The 23,304-nt window shown below is 50.1% G+C and overlaps 1 protein-coding gene across 1 annotated transcript in view; it reads right to left on the minus strand.

Moving 5' to 3' along the window:
* The window catches only part of arhgap39 (Rho GTPase activating protein 39), a 418,854-nt gene that overhangs the window by 51,460 nt on the left and 344,090 nt on the right, over window positions 1–23,304 (minus strand). The window contains 1 exon segment of the mRNA XM_078426200.1: window positions 8,340–8,413. Coding sequence (XP_078282326.1) covers window positions 8,340–8,413 — 74 coding nt within the window.

Here is a 23,304-nt window from a genome sequence, read left to right on the forward strand (position 1 = left end):
CTGCAATCCCTGATAGTGTAGGCTTGGGCGCCACCTAATGGAGGTTGCGTAGCAACCCGCCTCCCAGCCCGGGCAGCCGCCATTGGTGGAGCGGGAGCTCGTGGCCGCTGGCTGGGTGAGGTCACGTGGGGCGCGGGATCGGTGACGTCACCTTGTCCCGTATTTGGGAGTGAGGAAGTTAGCAACCCTAGGCAGGACACATAATGCTGGAGTAGCTCAGCGGGTCATGCAGCATCTGTGGAGAACATGCATAGGTAACATCTGAAGAAGGATCTCGACCTGAAACGTCACCCATTCCTCCTCTCCAGAGATGCTGCCAGTCGGGATCGGGATCGGGATCTTTCTACAGGATTCTCTGCCTGAGGTTACTCCAGCACTTTGTGTCCTTTTTTTTGTAAACCAACACATAGAAACATAGAAACATAGAAAATAGGTGCAGGAGGAGGCCATTCGGCCCTTCGAGCCAGCACCGCCATTCATTGTGATCATGGTTGATCATCCATAATCAATAACCCGTGCCTGCCTTCTCCCCATATCCCTTGATTCCACTAGCCCCCAGAGCTCTATCTAACTCTCTCTTAAATCCATCCAGTGATTTGGCCTCCACTGCTCTATGTGGCAGAGAATTCCACAAATTCACAACTCTCGGGGTGAAAAAGTTCCTTCTCACCTCAGTTTTAAATGGCCTCCCCTTTATTCTAAGACTGTGGCCCCTGGTTCTGGTCTCCCCCGACATTGGGAATATTTTTCCTGCATCTAGCTTGTCCAGTCCTTTTATAATTTGATATGTCTCTATAAGATCCCCTCTCATCCTTCTAAACTCCAGTGAATACAAGTCTAGTCTTTTCAATCTTTCCTCACATGACTGTCCCACCATCCCGGGGATTAACCTGGTGAACCCACGCTGCACTGCCTCAATAGATAATAGACAATAGGTGCAGGAGGAGGCCATTTGGCCCTTTGAGCCAGCACTGCCATTCAATGTGATCATGGCTGATCATTCTCAATCAGTACCCCGATCCTGCCTTCTCCCCATACCCCCTGACTCCGCTATCCTTAAGAGCTCTATCTAGCTCTCTCTTGAATGCATTCAGAGAATTGGCCTCCACTGCCTTTTGAGGCAGAGAATTCCACAGATTCACAACTCTTTGACTGAAAAAGTTTTTCCTCATCTCAGTTCTAAATGGCCTACCCCTTATTCTTAAACTGTGGCCTTAAATTGTGGAATAGCAAGGACGTCCTTCTTCAAATTAGGAGACCAAAACTGCACACAATATTCCAGATGTGGCCTCACCAGGACCCTGTACAACTGCAGTTCCTTGTTTCTACTTCTTAATTCCAGGCAGTTTGGATTAACTGTCAAGCCTCCAGCAAGTTAAAGTCCATGACTCTAAAACTAACTCAACAAACAGGGGCAACGTGTTGGTACACTGGTTAGATCTGCTGCCTCACGATGCCAGGGAAATGGAAATTGTTGTTTTATGAAAAGGATATAATAGAGAAATGGAGGATATTTAAAGGTGAAATTTTGAGAGTACAGAGTCTTTATGTCCCTGTTCGGTGGAAAGGAAAGAATAATAATTTGAAAGAGCCGTGGTTTTCCAGGGAAATTGGACACTTGGTTCGGAAAAAGAGGGAGATATACAATAAATATAAGCGGCAGGGAGTAAATGAGGTTCTTGAGGAATATAAAGAATGTAAAAGGAATCTTAAAAAGGAAATTAGAAAAGCGAAAAAAAGATATGAGGCTGCTTTGGCAAGTAATGTAAAAGTAAACCCCAAGGGGTTCTACAGATATGTCAATAGCAAAAGGATAGTGAGGGATAAAATTGGTCCATTAGAGAGTCAGAGTGGAAAGCTATGTGCTGAGCCGGAAGAAATGGGGGAGATATTAAACAATTTCTTTTCTTCGGTATTTACCGAGGAGAAGGATATTGCATTATGTGAGGTAAGCGAAACAAGTAGAGTAGTGATGGAAATTAGGAGGATTAAAGAAGAGGAGGTACGGACACTTTTGAAGAATATAAAAGTGGATAAGTCTCCAGGTCCTGATAGGATATTCCCTAGGACATTGAGGGAAGTTAGTGCAGAAATAGCAGGGGCTATGACGGAAATATTTCAAACGTCATTAGAAACAGGGATGGTGCCGGAAGATTGGCGCATTGCGCATGTTGTGCCTTTGTTTAAAAAAGGTTCTAAAAGTAAACCTAGCAATTATAGACCTATTAGTTTGACGTCTGTGGTGGGAAAATTAATGGAAAAGATACTTAGGGACAATATATATAATTATTTGGATAATCAAGGCCTGATTAGAAACAGTCAACATGGATTTGTGCCTGGAAGGTCATGTTTGACTAATCTTCTTGAATTTTTTGAAGAGGTTACCAGGGAAATTGATAAGGGCAAGGCTGTGGATGTTGTCTATATGGACTTCAGTAAGGCATTTGACAAGGTTCCACATGGAAGGTTGATTAAGAAGGTTAAATCGTTGGGTATTAATAGTGAGGTTGCAAGATGGATTCAACAATGGCTGAATGGGAGATACCAGAGGGTAACGGTTGACAATTGTATGTCAGGTTGGAGGCCAGTGTCTAGTGGAGTGCCCCAAGGATCTGTGTTGGGTCCACTGTTGTTTGTCATTTACATTAATGATCTGGATGATGGTGTGGCAAATTGGATTAGTAAATATGCAGATGATACTAAGATAGGTGGAATAGTTGATAGTGAGGTAGATTTTCAAAGTCTACAGAGAGACTTGGGCCTTTTGGAAGGGTGGGCTGAAAGATGGCAGATGGAGTTTAATGCTGATAAGTGTGAGGTGCTGCATTTTGGTAGGACAAATCAAAATAGGACGTACAGGGTAAATGGTAGGGAATTGAGGAATGCAGTGGAACAGAGGGATCTGGGAATAACTGTGCATTGTTCCCTGAAGGTGGAATCTCATGTGGATAGGGTGGTGAAGAAGGCGTTTGGTATGCTTGCCTTTATAAATCAGAGCATCGAGTATAGAAGTTGGGATGTAATGTTGAAATTGTACAGGGCATTGGTGAGGCCGAATCTGGAGTATGGTGTGCAGTTCTGGTCGCCAAATTATAGGAAGGATGTCGACAAAATGGAGAGGGTACAGAGGAGATTTACTAGAATGTTGCCTGGGTTTCAGCACTTAGGCTACAGAGAGAGGTTGAACAGGTTGGGTCTTTATTCTTTGGAGCGTAGAAGGTTGAGGGGGGACTTGATAGAGGTTTTTAAAATTATGAGAGGGACGGACAGAGTTGACGTGGGTAGGCTTTTCCCTTTGAGAGTGGGGAAGATTCCAACAAGGGGACATAGCTTCAGAATTGAGGGACAAAGGTTTAGGGGTAACATGAGGGGGAACTTCTTTACTCAGAGGGTTGTGGCTGTATGGAATGGGCTTCCGGTGGAAGTGGTGGAGGCTGGCTCGATTTTATTATTTAAGAGTAAATTGGATAGGTATATGGATAGGAGGGGATTGGAGGGTTATGGTCTGAGAGCAGGTAGATGAGACTAGGTCAGGGAGAATGGTCGGCGTGGACTGGTAGGGCCGGACAGGCCTGTTTCCATGCTGTAGTTGTTATATGTTATATGTTGTTATATGTTAACAGTTCTGTTCAGTTTACTATTGTCACGTGTGCCGAGGTACAGCGAACAGCTTTTGATTGCGTGCCAATCCAGTCAAAGACTACAGATGAATACAATCAAGCCGTCCACAGTGCACAGATAAAGGGGAAAGGGTACAAGAGTTTGTGCAAGATAAAGTCCATCAAAGTCCAATTAAGTTTGATCCTGACCTTAGCTGCTGACTTTGTAGAGTCCGGGTGCTCCGGTTTCCTCCCACATCCCAAAGACGCACAGGTTTGTAGATTAATTGGCTGCTTAAAAAAAAACCCTGACGTGTCTCGGGAGTGGATGAGAAAGTGGGATAACATAGGATTAGTGTGATCGATGGTCGGTGTGGACTTAGTGGGCTGAAGGACCTGTTTCCATGCTGTGTTTCTAAGACTAAACTGAGTAGAGTCCAGGGTTCAGTTCACCCCAACAGGCTCTAACTCCTGATGTGTTTTGAAATTGATTTTCTCGGCTGGGTGATCGTGAGGATTCCTGCAATTAGAATCCTGGAACAAAATGTCGAAAATGTAGTGAAGAAAATCGGCAGGTCAGGCAGTATCTGTGGCAAGAGTCAACACCAGGTGGCGCCACCTGCAGTGGGTGCCTCGCCAACAGTCTGTCTGTCCTTTCTTCTTTGTGTTATTTTTAGTACGTGTTCCTTGATTTGTTTTATGTGGGGGGTGGGGGGAGAATTGGGGGAGACTTTTTTCCAATCTCTTACCTCGACGGAGATGCGATTTTTCTCCGTATCGTATCTCCGTCCCCACTGCGGCCTAACATCGTGGAGTTGGCGGCCTTTCCTGGAGACCGGCCCGGCGCTCCAAGCGGCGGGAGTCCACGGGACTTTAGCATCATGGAGCTTGCGATCTCTTTGCCGGGGATCGACGCTCCAAGCGCGGGGCCTGTGGACTTTAACAACGTGAAGCCCACGGTCTCGGGAGCTCCATGCCGCGGAGAGAGCTTCAACAGCCCCGACCGCGGGTGAACAAAGAGGAAGTTGATTGAACTTTTTTTGCCTTCCATCACAGTGAGGAGTGTGGAATCCGCTGTGGTGGACGTTCATGTTAACTTTTATTTCATGTGGCTGCATGTCTTGTTGCTTTTCACTTAGTACAGCTGTATGGGAACTCAAATTTCACTGTACCTTAATTGGTACGTGTGACAATAAACTGACCCTGAAACCTTGAACGGCTGAGTTTTGCTTCAGACTTCAGGAAGGTACAGTGTTCATTTTTGATTTTCATGGACAGGGAAAAATGAGGGAAAAAGATAGGATTGGTCTACCAGTAAAAGTCCTAAATTGGCACAAGATAAATTTTGATGGCATTAGACGGGAACGTGGACAGGTTGATTGGGAGAGGGGCTGTTAGCAGATAATTAAGGGCGGCACAGTGGCGCAGCGGTAGAGTTGCTGCCTTACAGCGCTGGAGACCCGGGTTCAATCTGCAACGGCACTAGTAACTAGTAGTTTGAGAAACTACGGGCGCTGTCGGTACGGAGTTTGTACCTTCTCCCCGCGACCGCGTCGAACAGTAAATTTACCTGTGTGCAATAGCACTTCCGTTTCTGCCTCACGTAACAGCTGAGTTACGCAAGGGTCCAAGGGGAGGTAACGCTTTCCAAAGTCGGAGACCGTCATCAGGTCATTAGGGAGGAGGAGAAGAATGAGGCCATTCGGCCCATCAAGTCTGCTCCGCCACTCAATCATGGCTGATCGATCTCTCCCTCCTAACCCCATTCTCCTGCCTTCTCCCCGGAAGGTCGCTCTCTCTGACTGTCTGCATGGCACTTTGAAACAGCAGGCAGTGAAGAAAGCTAATGGAATGTTGGCCTTCATAACAAGAGGAGTTGAGTATAGGAGCAAAGAGGTCCTTCTGCTGTTGTACAGGGCCCTAGTGAGACCGCACCTGGAATACTGTGTGCAGTTTTGGTCTCCAAATTTGAGGAAGGATATTCTTGCTATTGAGGGCGTGCAGCGTAGGTTTACTAGGTTAATTCCCGGAATGGCGGGACTATCATATGTTGAAAGACTGGAGTGACTAGGCTTGTATACACTGGAATTTAGAAGGATGAGAGGAGATCTTATCGAAACGTATAAGATTATTAAGGGGTTTGCCACGTTAGAGGCAGGAAACATGTTCCCAATGTTGGGGGAGTCCAGAACCAGGGGCCACAGTTTAAGAATAAGGGGTAGGCCATTTAGAACTGAGATGAGGAAAAACATTTTCAGTCAGAGAGTTTTGAATCTGTGGAATTCTCTGCCTCAGAAGGCAGTGGAGGCCAATTCTCTGGATGCATTCAAGAGAGAGCTGGATAGAACTCTTAAGGATAGCGGAGTCAGGGGGTATGGGGAGAAGGCAGGAACGGGGTACTGATTGAGAATGATCAGCCATGATCACATTGAATGGCGGTGGTGGCTCGAAGGGCCGAATGGCCTCCTCCTGTACCTATTGTCTATTGTCACATCGTGTCAGCAGATCTATCAGGAACTCAACCCTGCCACTCAGTATAAATGTACCATTTCATCCAAGTAGTTAGGCAGAATACAGCGGGTGCCTCACAAAACCAGAGTTAACACGGTCAGACCACTTCCGATTCACACCGTGTACTGAATCGGAATGGAGAGTGGGGCCCCTTGACCAAGTTGGCATTCACACCATCCGCTATTGGGAGCTAATCCCGTCTCAAAACCAAACATCTTTCATCCATCTTCCTTTTCCTCTCCCTCACAGTGAGGACCCTTCCAAACCTCTGATGGGCACAAAGTGCTGGAGTAGCTCAGCGGGATCTCTGCATCCGAATGCTGACTGTCCCGCGGAGTTACTCCAGCATCTTGTGCCGATCTTCGGTGTACGCCAGCTTCTGCGGCTCCTTCCGGCACAGCCCTTCCAACTCTTTGGCAGCTTTGACTTTCCAAGTGTTAGCTGAGAATGTAAAACGGTGTACTGTGGCACGGCCCACAATGCTTGTGCCCAAACAAGATGACCCATCTCCCCCCATTCCCTGCACTTCCACGTGCCTGTCCAAAAGCCTCATAAACACAACCGTGGTACCTGACTCCTCCACCACCCCTGGCAATGCATTGCAGAACCCCACCACTCTGTGTAAATAACTTGCCCCGCACATCCATATATTACTAAAACTCCCGTTTGTTTGTTTGTTCCAGAACTACAGCCAAAACGGTACACGATAGCGCAACAATTTTAGGCCCAACTTACTCACCGTCGTCCCTTTGGTGCTAATGGAAGAAGTTTCATTGAAATCGGTGTTATATTTTAAAAGTTATTCACATTTTAAGGTTTAAATCTATCTCCTAGGGAGGGAGGGAGGGGGTGGAAGGGGGGGAGGAAGGGAGGGAGGGAGGGGGTGGAGAGAAGGGGGAGGAGGGAGGATAAGGGGGGGTTGAGGGGGGAAGGAGTGAAGGGGAGGGGAAGTGGGGAGGGGGAGGGAGGGGGGTGGAGGGAAGGGGGGAGGGAGGGATGATAAGGGGGGCTTGAGGGGGAACGAGTGGGGGTGGAGGGAAGGGGGGAGGGAGGGAGGGAGGATAAGGGGGGCTTGAGGGGGAACGAGTGGGGGGAGGGGAAGGGGGGAGGTAGAGGAGGGGGGGAGGGAGGGGGAGGAGGTGGGGGGCGAGGGAGGGGGAGGAGGGAGGGAGGGGGAGGAGGGAGGGAGGGGAGGAGGGAGGGAGGGGGGAGGGGGGAGGGAGGGGGAGGAGGGAGGGAGGGGGAGGAGGGAGGGAGGGAGGGAGGGAAGGGGGGAGGTAGAGGGAGGGGGGAGGGAGGGGGAGGAGGTGGGGGGCGAGGGAGGGGGAGGAGGGAGGGAGGGGGAGGAGGGAGGGAGGGGGAGGAGGGAGGGAGGGGGGAGGGAGGGGGAGGAGGGAGGGAGGGGGAGGGAGGGAGGGAGGGAGGGAGGGAGATGGGGAGGGAGGGGGAGGGAGGGGAGATGGAGAGGAGATGGAGAGGGTGCTGCACCAATGCAGAAGAGGTTTGGGCCCAACGGGTCCAGCTGGTCTAGTATATATATTACTAAAACTCTCATCTTGTATGTATACATGTTCCCGAAATACAGCCAAAACGGTACACGATAGTGCAACAATTTTAGGCCCATCTTGCTCACCATCCCCCTGCGGTCTCGAATGATCAGGTTTTGTTACATTTTAAAAGCAATTAACTTAATAAACTTTAATAAATGCGCTTCCCCCCCCAGCGCCCGTCCCGGCGTGCCCCGCGCCTGACCTTCCTCCCATGGTGCAGCGCGGCGGCAGAGGGTCAAACAAGATGGCCGTCGCCGTCGAGCTGCCGCTGCAGGTGAGGTTTCCACCCAACGGGTCCACGGCTCGCTCTGGCCATCGCGATGGCCGCCCGGGGCCGGGATGAGTGGCCCCCTCTCCCCTTCCCTCTCCCCCCTCACCCGCCCATGGCTCCACAACAGGGACCCAACGGTTCCACGGGTCGTCCAGTCTCCATTAAACTTTCCTCCTCTCACCTTACGGCTGTGCCCGCCAGCATTGGACATGTCCACCCTGGGAGAGAGGTTCTGACTGTCTACCCTATCTGCGCCTCTCATCATTTTTGTACACGTCCATCAGTCCTCCCCTTAGCCTCTGACGTTCGAGAGAAAGGAATTTGGGCATGAAGACATGAAAAAACACAAATTTGTCCGAGCAATGCATACAATTCATATCAGGACAAAGAGTGAGCAGACAGAGTTACCTTCTTTGCTCCAGTCAGAGCTGATTTTTGCAGTTTGCGGTAGCAGTACTTGGCGTATGTGCTGATCGCAACACCTGGCAAAGAAGAACATAACATCATTAGCCATGGAAACACACGCCAGGTTCCTCATCTGAGGAAGGACGTCCTTGCTATTGAGGCTGTGCAGCGTAGGTTCACCAGGTTAATCCCCGGGATGGCGGGACTGTCATACGAGGAAAGATTGGAAAGACTGGGCTTGTATTCACTGGAGTTCAGAAGGATGAGAGGGGATCTTAAAGAGACGTATAAAATTATAAAAGGACTGGACAAGCTAGATGCAGGAAATAATGTTCCTGCATCTCGTTTGTCCAGTCCTTTTATAATTTTATACGTCTCTGTAAGATTCCCTCACATTCTTCTAAACTCCAGTGAATACAAGCCCAGTCTTTCCAATCTTTCATTTTAGTGAGCCTGCAAACTGTGGCAGCGTTAGTTGGTTCACACTTAATATCGTCCACTTAAAGATACCAAAGGGGGAACAGATACCGCTGGTTGGTCACATGGAATATCCTTCAACAAACGCACCAAAACCTCAACATTCCCGCCAAATTTCCTCCACCCATTAACATGCTGAGGACCATCTACGTCAGCAGAAACAAGGAGTTACAGATGCTTGTCTACGCGAGAGGACACAAAATGTGGGTCAGGTAGCATCTGTGGTGAACACGGATAGGAGACGTTTTGGGTCGGGATCCTTCAAGACTGATTGTCGTGGGGAGGGGGGGGAGCTGAAAAAGAGAGGTGGGACAAAACGTTGCAGGTAATAGGTGGACACAGGTGAGGGGGGTTTCTGAGAGGCAGATGGCAGGAACAATGGCCAGAGATGAGAACCGAAGGTTTGAGACAAACAGACTGAAGGGCGGCGAAATGTGAAGCCAGATGAGGGAATGTAGGGAGACGGAGAGGATTTGGTTTAGTTTAGAGATACAGCGCGGAAACAGGCCCTTTCGGCCCACCGGGTCCGCGCCGACCAGCGATCCCCGCACACTAACGCTATCCTACACACACTAGGGACAATTTTTTTAATTTACAATTATCAAGCCAATTATCCTACAAACCTGTACGTCTTTGGAGTGTGGGAGGAAACCGAAGATCTCGGAGAAAACCCACGCAGGTCACGGGGAGAACGTACAAACTTCAAAGACGTACCAGGTTTGAAGGTCAATTGGCTTGGTATACATGTAAATTGTCCCTAGTGGGTGTAGGATAGTGTTAGTGTGCGGGGATCGCTGGTCAGCGCGGACCCGGAGGGCTTGTTTCTGCGCTGTATCTCAAAACTAAACTAAACATTCAAAATAGCTCAGTGCCATCCAGGAGAAAACACCACCTGTACCTCCTCCGCTGAACTGTGCTGAAGTGGGCACTGCCTACTGAAGATGCTTTGCATCAACTTACCAGGGCGTCTCCCACAGCACCTGCCAAGCCCAAGGACAAGGCTCACTGGAACGCCACAACCTCCCACCACATCTCTACACCAGGCTGACCTGGAAATGATCAGTCAATCCACAGCCAGGAGGGAGATAGAGAGCTTAGTAGCATGGTGTTAGGACACCAATCTCCCTGCTTTCCGCAGAGACCATTCCCTCCGCAACTCCCTGGTCCACTCATCCCTTCCCACCCAAACCACCCCATCCCCGGGCACTTTCCCCTGCAACCGCAGGAGATGCAACACCTGTCCCTCTACCTCCCCCCTCGACTCCATCCAAGGACCCAAACAGTCTTTCCAGGTGAGGCAGAGGTTCACCTGCACCTCCTCCAACCTCATCTACTGTATCCGCTGCTCCAGATGTCAACTTCTCTACATCGGCGAGACCAAGCGCAGGCTCAGCGATCGTTTCACTCAACACCTTTGCTCAGTCCGTCTTAACCAACCTGATCTCCCGGTGGCTCAGCACTTCAACTCCCCCTCCCATTCCCAATCTGACCTTTCTGTCCTGGGCCTCCTCCATTGTCAGAGTGAGTCCCAGTGCAAATTGGAGGAACAGCACCTCATATTTCGCTTGGGTAGTTTACACCCCAGCGGTATGAACATTGACTTCTCCAACTTCAGATAGTTCCTCTGTCCCTCTGTCCCCTCCCCCTTCCTAGTTCTCCCACTAGTCTTCCTGTCTCCGACTACATCCTATCTTTGTCCCGCCCCCTCCCCTGACATCAGTCTGAAGAAGGGTCTCGACCCATTCCTTCTCTCCAGAGATGCTGCCTGACCCGCTGAGTTACTCCAGCATTTAGAATCTCTTGATCAAGGTCAGCAAAATGAAGGGGCTAGCCATTGATTTCAGGACAGAAGTGGCGAACACACTCCAGTCTCTGTCAGTGGGCCTGAGGAGGAGATTGTTGAGATGTTTAAAGTCCCTAGGTGTAAATATCGGCAGCAATCTGTCCTTCATGGTTCATAAGTTCTAGGGGCAGAATTAGGCCATTCGGCCCATCAAGTCTATTCCGCCATTCAATCGCGGCTGATCTATCTCTCCCTCTCAACCAAAGATACTAGAGGAGCAAGATGAACCACTCCGTTGAAATCGCCTGTACTGAAGTGTAGTCTGCAAAGGAGCGTAACGTCCGCCATTTTACTAAGCTCTGCCTCTCGCAGTGTAATCAGTGTTTTGGGGGAACAGTATGTGTGATGATACCATTACAATGCAGAATATATCTCATGTATCAACTCACAGTTTTTTGTTATTTTTCTTTTAAATGTCTCTGGAAGTTTCTGCCCACTAAAATGGCGCCGTGACGTACGACGGTTTTGTGGGTCAAGTGGTCAATCTTGTTTAGATTGTTTTAGATTTAGAGATACAGCACGGAAACAGGCCCTTCGGCCCACCGAGTCCGCGCCGCGCAGCGATCCCCGCACATTAACACTATCCTACACACACTAGGGACAATTTTTACATTGACCCAGTCAATTAACTGACAAACCTGTACGTCTTTGGAGTGTGGGAGGAAACCGAAGATCTCGGAGAAAACCCACGCAGGTCACAGGGAGAACGTACAAACTCCGCACAGACAGCGCCCGTGGTCAGGATCGAACCTGAGTCCCCGGCGTTGCATTCACTGTAAGGCGGCAACTCTACGTGCCGCTCTATCATCTTGTTCTGCTCTATCATCTTTGCTCTCAACCCCACTCTCCTGCCTTCTCCCCACAACCCCAGTCACCGTGACCAATCGAGAATCTGTCAATCTCCGCCTGAAAAACATCCACTGACTTGGCCTCCGCCGCCATCCAGCACTAACCAGGCTGATGCAGCAACCAGGAAAACGTAGCAACGTGTCCATTTCCTCAGGAAACGAAGGAAATCCGGCAAGCCCCCAACGACTCTTACCAATTTCGCACCGTAGAAAGCATCCTATCAGGATGCACGGCAGCTTGGTTTGGCAACTGCTCGGTCCAAGGCCACAGGAAATTGTGGAAAGTTATGGATGCAGCCCAGTCCCACCCCCCACCCCCCTCCCCCCCAACGACTCAATTTCTTGGGAAAGCAGCCAATATAATCAAGGACCACTCACTCCTCCGTGATACAGAGTTACAGTCACTGTCTTCAAAATGCCATTCCAGTGACATTCCCTCCACTGGCCTGGTGACATTCCCAAAGACTACACTGAGATTGGTCGCAGTGCAGCAAGCAGTAGAGGACGCCATCGCCAGACCACAGATGCGCGACGTGCCCCTAATCGCCCGGGAACCCGCAAAGAGTCGGCTACAGCCCAGGAAAAGCTTCCTCGACGAAGCCGAACCTGATGCTGAAGCTGGCTGAAGGTACCAGAGTTGCACTATGGGAAGAGAGACGAGCCAACCTCCCATCAATGACGTCCATGTCCATAAGAAAAACTTCCTCTTGGGGCCGAATCAAGCTGGGCTTTGAATGGAAATGCCTCGACAGACTGAGAGCCGGCACTGGTCGTTGTAAAGCCACTCTCAAGAAGTGGGGATCACAGAGACACTGAAGATGTCGTCTGCACATGTGGCACTGAACCACAAACTATGGAGCACCTATTGAGATGTCCTCTATTGGAGCACGAATGCAAAGCTGAGCACCTCGCAGAGAGCAATGATATTGCGAAGAGTTGTGCTCAGTTTTGGCTGAAACACAAGATCTAGCACAGCGTTTCTCAACCGGGTTTCCGCGAGAGGTCGCGAGGGGTTCCGAGAGAAATAGTGATCAACTGGCCGGGCGTGGACCTGTCGGGTCCAAAACTCTCCTGCGGGCCTCTCTCGACGGCTCGATGGCCGTTGCTTTGAGCGGGAAGATGGGCACCCACTCCCCCCCCCCCCCCCTTTGGCCGCCACTCCCGTCACTCGAGTGGCTCCCATCCCCGGCGGCCATCTTGGGCACCCCCCAATTAATAATTTTTATGTAGGGGTTCCCTGAGACATGAAAATTATTTCAAGGGTTCCGCAAGGGTTGATAAACGCTAGAAGAATGCTCTGTGACACGATAAGAAGAAGTACTGAGCGTTGTCCCATCTCAGTAGAATACTGGATCAAAATGATCTCCTGCAGTCTTTGAAAAAACCTCACCCCCGTCAAGTTTATGCCTCCAGATAGTTTCAACTGCGACAATCTCCCACATCCGGGTCCATGACAAATGGAGCAGCAGGAAGCAACTTTGAAGAGAAGGCAGACACAAAATGCTGAAGCAACTCAGTGGGACAGGCAGCATCTCTGGAGGGAAGGAACGGGCAACGTTTCCTTGCATTCCCTCTCTCTTCGTCCCTCCCTCATCCTCATCCTCCGACTGGTTCTACTGTCCTCCTGATTAAATATTACTGACTGTATGAAACGTCACACATTCCTTCTCTCCCAAGATGCTGCATGACCCGCTGAGTTACTCCAGCTTTTTGTGCCTACCTTCGATTTTAACCAGCATCTGCAGTTTTTTTCCTACACATTACTGATTGTACACCACATTGTCACCTTCACCTCAGCTAACAATGCACCATTCTACACTTCCCGAAGAAGAGTCTCGACCCAAAACATCACCCATTCCCTTCTGTCCTGAGATGCTGCCTGGCCCGCTGAGTTACTCCAGCCTTTTGTGTCTATCTCCATTTCCCCATCATCACCTGTCGTCTTCACACCTTACCTTTCCATATCTCTAGTCTCCCTCTTCCCTCTCGGTCTGAAGAAGGGTCTCCACCCCCAAAAATATTTTTCCTTCCTAAACATTGAAGAGGCAGGAAACGTGTTCCTGATTTTGGGGGAGTCCAGAACCAGGGGCCACAGTTTAAGAATAAGGGGTGGGCCATTTAGAACGGAGATGAGGAAAAACGTTTTCACCCAGAGAGTTGTAAATCTGTGGAACTCTCTGCCTCAGAAGGCAGTGGAGGCCGATTCTCTGGGTGCTTTCAAGAGAGAGCTAGATAGAGCTCTTAATGATAGTGGAGTCAGGGGGTATGGGGAGAGGGCAGGAACGGGGTACTGATTGTGGATGATCAGCCATGATCACGGTGAATGGCGGTGCTGGCTCGAGGGGCCGAATGGCCTCCTCCTGCACCTATTGTCTATTGTCTATTGCCTAAGATCCCGAAGGTCAGTACAAGTTCAGTCTTGGTGGCAGTGACTGGGCGGGTTGCTACTCAATGTGGGGAGCAGCTACCTGCGTAACATTAATGTGACAGTGCTACTTACAGATGAGCAGTGGCTTCCACAAATAGCAGCCACAGCACTATCCCTCCTCACTGCTTCAATGGACACATCACATTCGCTCAGAGTCCAGCCACAAACGCTTCCTTCAAGATCTCCAAGAGTACGTTGATGTGTACAAAAGTTGCCACGGATGCCGGGCTTTCACAGATCAGGAAGCACAGGAAACTAAATTGCCTCTCCAGCTTTAAACCAGCCCACAGCTACTTCTTTAGTCCGACAGCTTTCCATTAATCCAGCCCCGACTAATGGCACTTTGCATCCGCAAACTGCATTTGTAAAAGTTCCACGATGACTTCTGGCGAGGACAATCGACAATAGACAATAGGTGCAGGAGGAGGCCATTCGGCCCTATCGAGCCAGCACCGCCATTCACCGTGATCACGGCTGATCATTCACAATCAGTCCCCAGTTCCTGCCTTCTCCCCATACCCCCTGACTCCGCTATCCTAAACGGCGATGTTTGATCCTCTGCCTTCATCCCGCTTTCCTATTCTCATTCCCTGTGTTCAAAATACCTTTTGGTCCCGACCTTGAAGGATCTAGTTTCCATCCATGCTCTTTGGATGAAAATTCCACAAGTTTACAAACTTTTGCAGGAGGAATCTCCTCTTCATTTTAGGCCTAAATGGTTATCACAATCGCACGATATCCATTATAATTACAGCGTTTAAACTTTTACAATTACAACATTTAGTCTAATGCAGTTATAAGGCTTAAAATTAATTGGGAAAGGTCCATGGAGAGGAAAGGTTTTGAGGAAAATGGACCTTAGGTAGACAAATGGAGCCCAACCTTTTCACACAAAGGGTGGTGGGTGTATGGAACGAGTGGCCGGAGGAGGTAGTTGAGGCCTCAACTACCTCCTCAACGTTTAAGAAACATTTAGACAGGCACATGGATAGGACAGGTTTGGAGGGATGTGGGCCAAACGCAGGCAGGTGGGACGAGTGTAGATGGGGCATGTTGGCCGGTGTGGGCAAGCTGGACCAAAGGGCCTGTTTCCACGTTGGAAGAATCTATATCTCTACGGTCAGGATGGACGAGTTGGGCCGAAGAGCCTGTTTCGTACTGCATGACTCCATGTGCAGCGGCCAATACTACACTTTAGGGGGCGCCACGGTGGTGCAGTCGCTGCCTCACTGCGCCAAAGATGCAGGTTCGATCCCGACTGCGGGTGCTGTCTGCACGGAGTTTGTGCGTTCTCCCTGTGACCTGCGTGGGATTTCTCCGGGCGCTCCAGTTTCGACCCACACTCCAAAGACGTGCAGGTTTGCAGGTTAATTGGCTTTGGGAAAATTGTGATCTGTCCCCAGTGTGTGGAGTAGTATCAGTTGGTCGACACGGCCTCAGGGCCTGTTTCCACGCTGCATCAATACACAAGAGTGGTATCTCAGATGAATGGACTATTCAAATGAATCGAAGATAGACACAACACGCTGGAGTAACTCAGTGGGACAGGCAGCGTCTCTGGAAAGAAGGAATGGGTGACGTTTCTGGTCGAGCCCCATCAAATGGATTGAATGGCTGTCTTTACCTGTAACTCTCAGCAATCTCACTCACATCAACGGCAAATAACACTTTCTTTTTATAACTTACTTAGAAGCGTTGAGACTGGGTTTAAGCGTGAAACAAATTTCCGGGATATTGTTAATTTGGGAAGATAAAATCAGGCGGGGTAGAGATAGGAAAAGACCCTAAAGAAGGGTGTTTTACCCAGGCTAGGGGAATCAAAGCTTTGAGGTAAGAGAGGCAAGATTTAATTGGCATCTGAGAGGCAACTTTTTCACACAGAGGGTCGTGGGGATGTGGAACGAGTTACCAGAGGAGGTAGTTGACGCAGGTACTATAACAGAATATAAGGTCGACACTAAAATGCTGGAGTAACTCAGCGGGTCAGGCAGCATCTCGGGAGAGAAGGAATGGGTGACGTTTCGGGTCGAGACCCTTCTTCAGACTGATGTCTGGGAAGGGGGAGGGACAAAGATAGAGTTGGGAAGCAGGGACTACCTGAAGTTAGAGAAGTCAATGCTCAGTTTCTTTTCCATAACAGAATATAAAACGCACTTGGACGGGTACATGCACAGGAACGGCTTAGGGATATGGTCCAAACACGGGCAATTGAGAGTAGTTTAGATGGGGCATCTTGGTAAACATGGACAAGGGGCCTGTTTCTGTGCTCTATGGCTCTCTGACTAGTTTAGTTTAGTTTAGTTTAGAGATACAGGGTGGAAACAGGCCCTTACGGCCCACTTGATCCACGCCGACCAGCGATCCCCGCACATTAACACTATCGTACACCCACCAGGGACCGCCGGAATTGCTCATCGGGCCCACGGCCCGGGTCCCTTCCCGAGAGCCGGCCCCACGCAATATGAGCCGCCTTTCCCAGATGCCCAGCGTGGCGTTCCGTGACGCGGAGAGGCGCGTTTTGTACAGGCTGCTCCTGCACACTCTCCACTTCCTCGCTCTCGTCTTCCGTCCGGACACGCCCTGGCGGTCCGTGTTACCACCTGACGGCGGGAGCGGTCCCCAGTGGAGGTCTCTCTATAAGGGGGTCCTCCCACTTTACATCGGGGACTTGGGGTGGAGAGTGTTGCATAAGGCTATAGCCTGTAACAGGTACTTGAGCCGGTTCACGGTCTCGTCTGCCGCCTGTCGCTTCTGCGGTGAGGAGGAGACCGTGTACCATTTGTATACAGAGTGCGTGAGGTTACAGCCCCTGTTCCAATATCTGAAGGGGCTGCTCCTCAAGTTCTGGCTCCATTTTAGCCCTACGCTTTTAATGTTTGGGCACCACCCGGTACAGAGGGGGGAGGGTCAGGAGGGAGGAGGGGGTCTCCCTGTCGGTCTGCTCCTGGGCCTGGCCAAGATGGCCATCCGCGGGTCCAGGCAGCGGGCAGTCGACGGCCTCACAGAGGTCGGCTGCCTACCCCTGTTCCGGGCTTACGTCCGTGCCCGCGTGTCCCTGGAGAGGGAACACGCGGTGTCCATGGGGACTCTGGAGGCCTTCCGGGAACGCTGGTCGCCGCGGGGGGTTGAATGTATTGTTGACAGAGATGGCGGGATTTTAATGTGATCATTGTTTAATTTGTAAATTGCCGATATAGGCGGCTTTTGTTTGATCACATTTTGCTTAGTATGTTTGTATGTTTTTCTTTGGAATAAAACTTTTATATATATATTAAAAAAAAAAAAAAAAAATTAAAAAAAAAAAAAAAAGGGACAACTTTTACATTTACCAAGCCAATTAACCTACGTCTTTGGAGTGCGGGAGGAAACCGGAGCACCCGGAGAAAACCCACGCAGGTCATGGGGAGAATGTACAAACTCCGTACAGACAGCACCCGTAGTCGGGATGGAACCCGGGTCTCCGGCGCTGCATTCGCTGTAAGGCAGCAACTCTACCGCTGCGAGTGTGATGAGAACGTATATGTAGCCAGCAGACTTTGACCGACTCTGCCAACAACAGAGGTCTAAGAAACAGCTGATAAACGATCACAATCCATAGAGAGGTCAGAGCTGTTTGTTAGCTCTGGATTTGGAAATGTGATTATTTGCCCAGAACCTTGATCTAAAAATCTGTTGAAAGATTCATATCCAATATGGAGAGGTGTGAGCCCAGATTAGTGGGGCTGGAGTGGAAGCAAGTATCATGCTTTATTCCCAGCAGAGAGGTCTCCCTTTTGTTCATTTTACTCTGCACTCCCCCTGGTGTAATGGAGGTGGTCGCTCAGTGGCTACCCCACACATTTCCTCCAGTCTTTCCCGTGAAAATGTACACAAGCCGGGAAGACCGCTGCAGAGCAAGGAGAGAACGCACGGCAAGGTTGCACTAAATTTACTGTCGATGGTTTGTGAAGAGAATTAAGGAGAAATTAATTTGGAATGACAATATGCAATAGACAATAGACAACAGGTGCAGGAAGAGGCCATTCAGCTCTTCTAGCCAGCACCGCCATTCAATGAGATCATGGCCGATCATCCACAATCAGTACCCCGTTCCTGCCTTCTCCCCATACCCCCTGACTCCGCTATCTTTAAGAGCTCTATCAAGCTCTCTCTTGAAAGCATCCAGGGAATTGGCCTCCACTGCCTTCTGAGGAAGAGAGTTCAACAGCTTCACAACCCTCTGGGTGAAAAAGTTTTTCCTCATCTCCGTTCTAAATGGCCTACCCCTTATTCGTAAACTGTGGCCCCTGGTTCTGGACTCCCCCAACATTGGGAACATGTCTCCTGCCTCTAGCGTGTCCAATCCCTCAATGATCTTATATGATCCAATAAGATAATTAATCCTTTTCGCTCGGTTTATGTTTGTTATGGTCACGTATACTGAGGTACAGTGAAAAGCTTTGTTTTGGTTGTGATCTAATCAAATTAGATAAATACTATACATAAATACAATCGAGGCAAACTCAAGTGTAATAGGTAGAGCAAAGGGAAGATACAGAGTGCAGAATTCTCAGCATTGGAGCAGAGCAGTTCAATAAACATCAACACCAACTACTGCGTTCATTATTTGTGATTTTCAAAGTCCAGGAAAATGTAGAACAGGCATTGATAGCTGGGGGAAGGTGACAACGAGGCATATAAAGATAACATTTAATCAGGAGGGCAGTCAGACTGGTCGGAGAACTGGGAAGGGGGAGGGATGGAGAGAGAGGGAAAGCAAGGGCTACTTGAAGTTAGAGAAGTCAATGTTCATACCGCTGGGGTGTGAGCTGCCCAAGCGAAATACGAGGTGCTGTTCCTACAATTTGCGCTGGGCGTTGTCTTTTTACCAGATTTTATATCAGGACTGGTGCTATAATAGCATTTAAAAGGCACTTGCACAGGTACATGGATAGGAATGTTTTGGAGTGGTGTGGGCTAAATTGGACTGGCTTAGATGGGGCATCTTTCTCGCATAGACGGGTTGGGCGAAGGGCCTAGGTAGAGGAATGGACAGATACGGAGTGCAGAATGTAGTTCTCAGCGTTGTATCGCACCAGTTCCAGCGGCAAAGTCCAATGTCCGCAATGGGATAGAGGTGCTATTGAGGGCGTGCAGCGTAGGTTTACTAGGTTAATTCCCGGAATGGCGGGACTGTCATATGTTGAAAGACTGGAGCGACTAGGCTTGTATACACTGGAATTTAGAAGGATTAGAGGAGATCTTATCGAAACGTATAAGATTATTAAGGGGTTGGACACGTTAGAGGCAGGAAACATGTTCCCAATGTTGGGGGAGTCCAGAACAAGGGGCCACAGTTTAAGAATAAGGGGTGGGCCATTTAGAACTGAGATGAGAAAAAACTTTTTCAGTCAGAGAGTTGTGAATCTGTGGAATTCTCTGCCTCAGAAGGCAGTGGAGACCAATTCTCTGAATGCATCCAAGAGAGAGCTAGATAGAGCTCTTAAGGATAGCGGAGTCAGGGGGTATGGGGAGAAGGCAGGAACGGGGTACTGATTGTGGATGATCAGCCATGATCACATTGAATGGCGGTGCTGGCTCTAAGGGCCGAATGGCCTCCTCCTGCACCTATTGTCTAGTGTCTATTGAATCGTACAGTAGCCTAGCTTATGGAAGGACCATACAGAGGCCTGATAACAGAGGGGAAGAAGCTGTTCCTGTGGTTGGTGATGCTATGTGCTTTGAAGGTTCTGTCTCGACTGACTGACAGGAGGGAGGGGAGGCAGGAATAACCGGCGTGGGATGAGTCTTTGATTATGTTGGCTGCATTTGCGAGGCAGCGTGATGTGTAGATGGAGCCGGTGGCGGGTAGTCTGGTTTGTTTAATCCTGGGGTTGTTCCGGGAAAGCAGACCTTTGATTGTGGGTGGCAGAGCAAGCAAAATCACCAGGGCTGTGTGGGCTGGGAACTGCCGTCAATAATGTGCACTTTACTTGTCCCGGAGCTGTCTCATTTAATACTACACAAACTTTGCAGGATAAAAGAGATATTTTAAGTGTCGCACGCTGCTATTTCCAGAGTGGCCCATTTCTTGGAAGACAGACAAAGAATGTGTTCTGTCAATACCGGGGGGGAAAGGGAAACAGACTTGCTTTTATACGCTGCCTTTCAGAGCTACGGGATGTCTGAAAGCTGGCGCTTTTCACAGCGCCGTCAGTCTTTCAGTCCTGGGAAATGGAGTGGGCAAATGCCGCAGCCCAAACCTGGCAGCGAGATAATAGCTGAAAGAGCCATTGGGAGAGGGCGCGATGTTTACGGAAGGGGAAGTGTTCTCTCGGTAACGCCTTGGAAGGCCGCACGCAGATTCCCTGCCAGGACCTGAACACGTGGCCCGCCGTGGCTGACACGGTTCCAACCCAGCCGGTGAGAGCCAGCAGCACCCGTGGCTCAGCAGGAGAGCCGCTGCCTCACCGCGCCGGAGAGCCCGGGTACCATCCCGACCGCGGGCGCTGTGGTCTGTACGGAGTTTTGTACGTTCTCCCCGTGACCTGCGCGGGTTTTCCTCACACTCCAAAGGCGCACGGGCTTGTGGGCGAATTGGCTTGGTATAAGTGTAAAGCTTGTCCCTGGTGGGTGTAGGACAGTGCCCCCAGTGTGTCGGGACCGCTGGTCGGCACGGACTCGGTGGGCCGCAGGGCCTGTTCCCACGCTGTGTCTCTGAACTGAACTAAACTAGAGACGCACAGAACACGATCTGCTCAGGCAATACTCCCCACCCCACCACCCCTACCACCCCAGCCACGGACTGTTCCAGATGCTACGGTCAGGCAAACGCCTCCGCTGTCACGCTGTGAAAACGGAGAGGATGAGACGGAGTTTCTTCCCACAGGCCATCAGGACTGTTAACTCTCATATCAACAGGGACTCATTTAATTTACTGTATTAATTTTGTGTTAAATTTTTTTTTCCGATTCTGTTTTGTAGTTTAGCATAATCCGCAGGCATTGCCACTTTCATTTCACTGCACATCTTGTATATGTATGTCACAAATAAACTTGACTTGACTTGACTTGACTCAGGGCTCGGAGAGAAGAGTCCTTCACTTGCTCATCCACCCTCTCATAAGGACGGGAGGAGTGGAAATCCTGGCTCTATTTCTTTGCCTCCTTGCTGGGGGTCAATGTAACGACAATCTATCAAGTTCAAAATAATAATCTTCCATCGACCAACAAGGATCGATGTTTGTGAGAGTCAGCCCGCTAGTTTTACACACCCAGACTGCGTGAGGCTAGAAACTGCAACAAGATAAACACAAAGACAAGTTTACAGAGATAAGGGAGGCAAAATTAGTCATCTGGACACCTCATGCATCTATTGTCATGATACCCTTTCGACACACCGACGCGTTTAGCAGCGGACGTTCAATTTGATGTTGATAGCCGCAAGATTAGAAGCAACACAGCTGACCGGCACAAACTACCAGAGCATTGATTCCTATAACCCACCGTCTCCATGGTTACCCACAGCATCCCCCGCCCCCCACACCTTGCGGGTCACCAATTTGCAAAAGAGGCGGCAGATTCAACGACGGAGGGGAGATTGAGGCAGTGGGACGTGAGGCCGGGACGTACAAAGGACAAACGGACACGCGAGGTGGAGCGGATTCACCACCCGCAGCTTGACCGTGGCGAGACCGTGACCGATCTGTGTGAAGCAGCAGAGAACTCCATGACATACAGCGGCAGATGCGAGCATAGGTAGGTGTGCGCAAAGGGTTTGGATTTCCCACTCACGCCACTCTTTCACACCAGATTTGTTTGCGAGATGCAAAGTGCAGGTGAGGGCCCTTGCTTTCCCACACCGGGTTGTGCCGCTCCGGGTAGCGGCTGGATGTGACGCTGGTGAACAGTTGTGGGGAACCGAAGCAGGCTACTGAGTCACCCTGCAAACGAGCAGAGAGCAGTGCTGGACTGCTGTCTGCCTCGTTGGTGGCCCTCGGACAATCCTTGGAGACAGGAAGACTGGCGGGAGAACTGGGAAGGGGGGGGGGGATGGAGAGAGAGGGAAAGCAGGAACTATCTGAAGTTGGAGAAGTCAATGTTCATACCGCTGGGGTGTAAACTACCCGAGCGAAATATGAGGTGCTGTTCCTCCAATTTGCGCTGGGCCTCACTCTGACAATGGAGGAGGCCCAGGACAGAAAGCCATGAGGCCCAGTGCAAATTGGAGGAACAGCACCTCATATTTCGCTTGGGTAGTTTACACCCCAGCGGTATGAACATTGACCTCCAACTTCAGACAGTCCCTGCTTTCCCTCTCCATCCCCTCCCCCTTCCCAGTTCTCCCACAGTCTTCCTGTCTCCGACTACATCCTATCTTTGTCCCGCCTCCCCCCCCGACATCAGTCTGAAGAAGGGCTTCGACCCGAAACGTCACCCATTCCTTCTCTCCCGAGATGCTGCCTGACCCAGCTGAGTTACTCCAGCATTTTGTGTCTACCTTCGATTCAAACCGGCATCTGCGGTTCCTTCCTACCCATCGATACGCCCAACGTGGACGCGTTGCGGGCTACCCGCTTGGGAAGTGAGGTGCTGCCGTCCGGCCTGCACCTGCTCATCGAATGTCAGGCACCACAGGGGCAAAGCAGAGAGGAGAAAGGGGAACCTGAGGCAAAGATTACAACTTGAGACGGGACAGGCAGCTTCTTATCGTACCAGGACTCCCCTTGCAAAGCAATCCGTGACAAACCTCTGTCAGGGGACACACGTCAATAGACAATAGGTGCAGGAGGAGGCCATTCGGCCCTTCGAGCCAGCACCGCCATTCAATGTGATCATGGCAGATCATTCTCAATCAGTACCCTGTTCCTGCCTTCTCCCCATACCCCCAGACTCCGCTATCCTTAAGAGCTTTATCTAGCTCTCTCTTGAAAGCATCCAGAGAATTGGCCTCCACTGCCTTCAAGATGACAGACACAAAAGTACTTCCCTCAGGGCAACAATCCATGTGTAAAGTTTTCGAGATTGTTTCGAAGAAGAGATTTCATCTCTCCAGCTGGCTTAGGAAATCCAAAACCTTTCAGCAAGACCTTAAATTAGCAGAGGGGCCAATTAAGATTTGCTTTCACATCCTGGAAGGGCTTGTCCACCCCATTGCCCTGCGTCTTGAAGATAGTGCAAAGCTGGAGGGGGGAGGGGGGAGGGGGGGAGGCAGTGCAAGCACATGCAGCCGGCAACAGGCCGCATCAACGTCGGCTTTCAGCCTCGTGGCCTACCATCGGCAATACGCGGCTTTGCTCTCTTTCGCAACCTCACTCTCTTCTTATCTCTCCTTTCGTGGAGCTCTGTAAGGTGCCGTGCCACTGGTAACATAAATGAAAGGTTCAAACAAAAC

This window comes from Rhinoraja longicauda, chromosome 2 (genome assembly GCF_053455715.1).
Source record: "Rhinoraja longicauda isolate Sanriku21f chromosome 2, sRhiLon1.1, whole genome shotgun sequence".
In the NCBI taxonomy this organism is placed as follows: domain Eukaryota; kingdom Metazoa; phylum Chordata; class Chondrichthyes; order Rajiformes; family Arhynchobatidae; genus Rhinoraja; species Rhinoraja longicauda.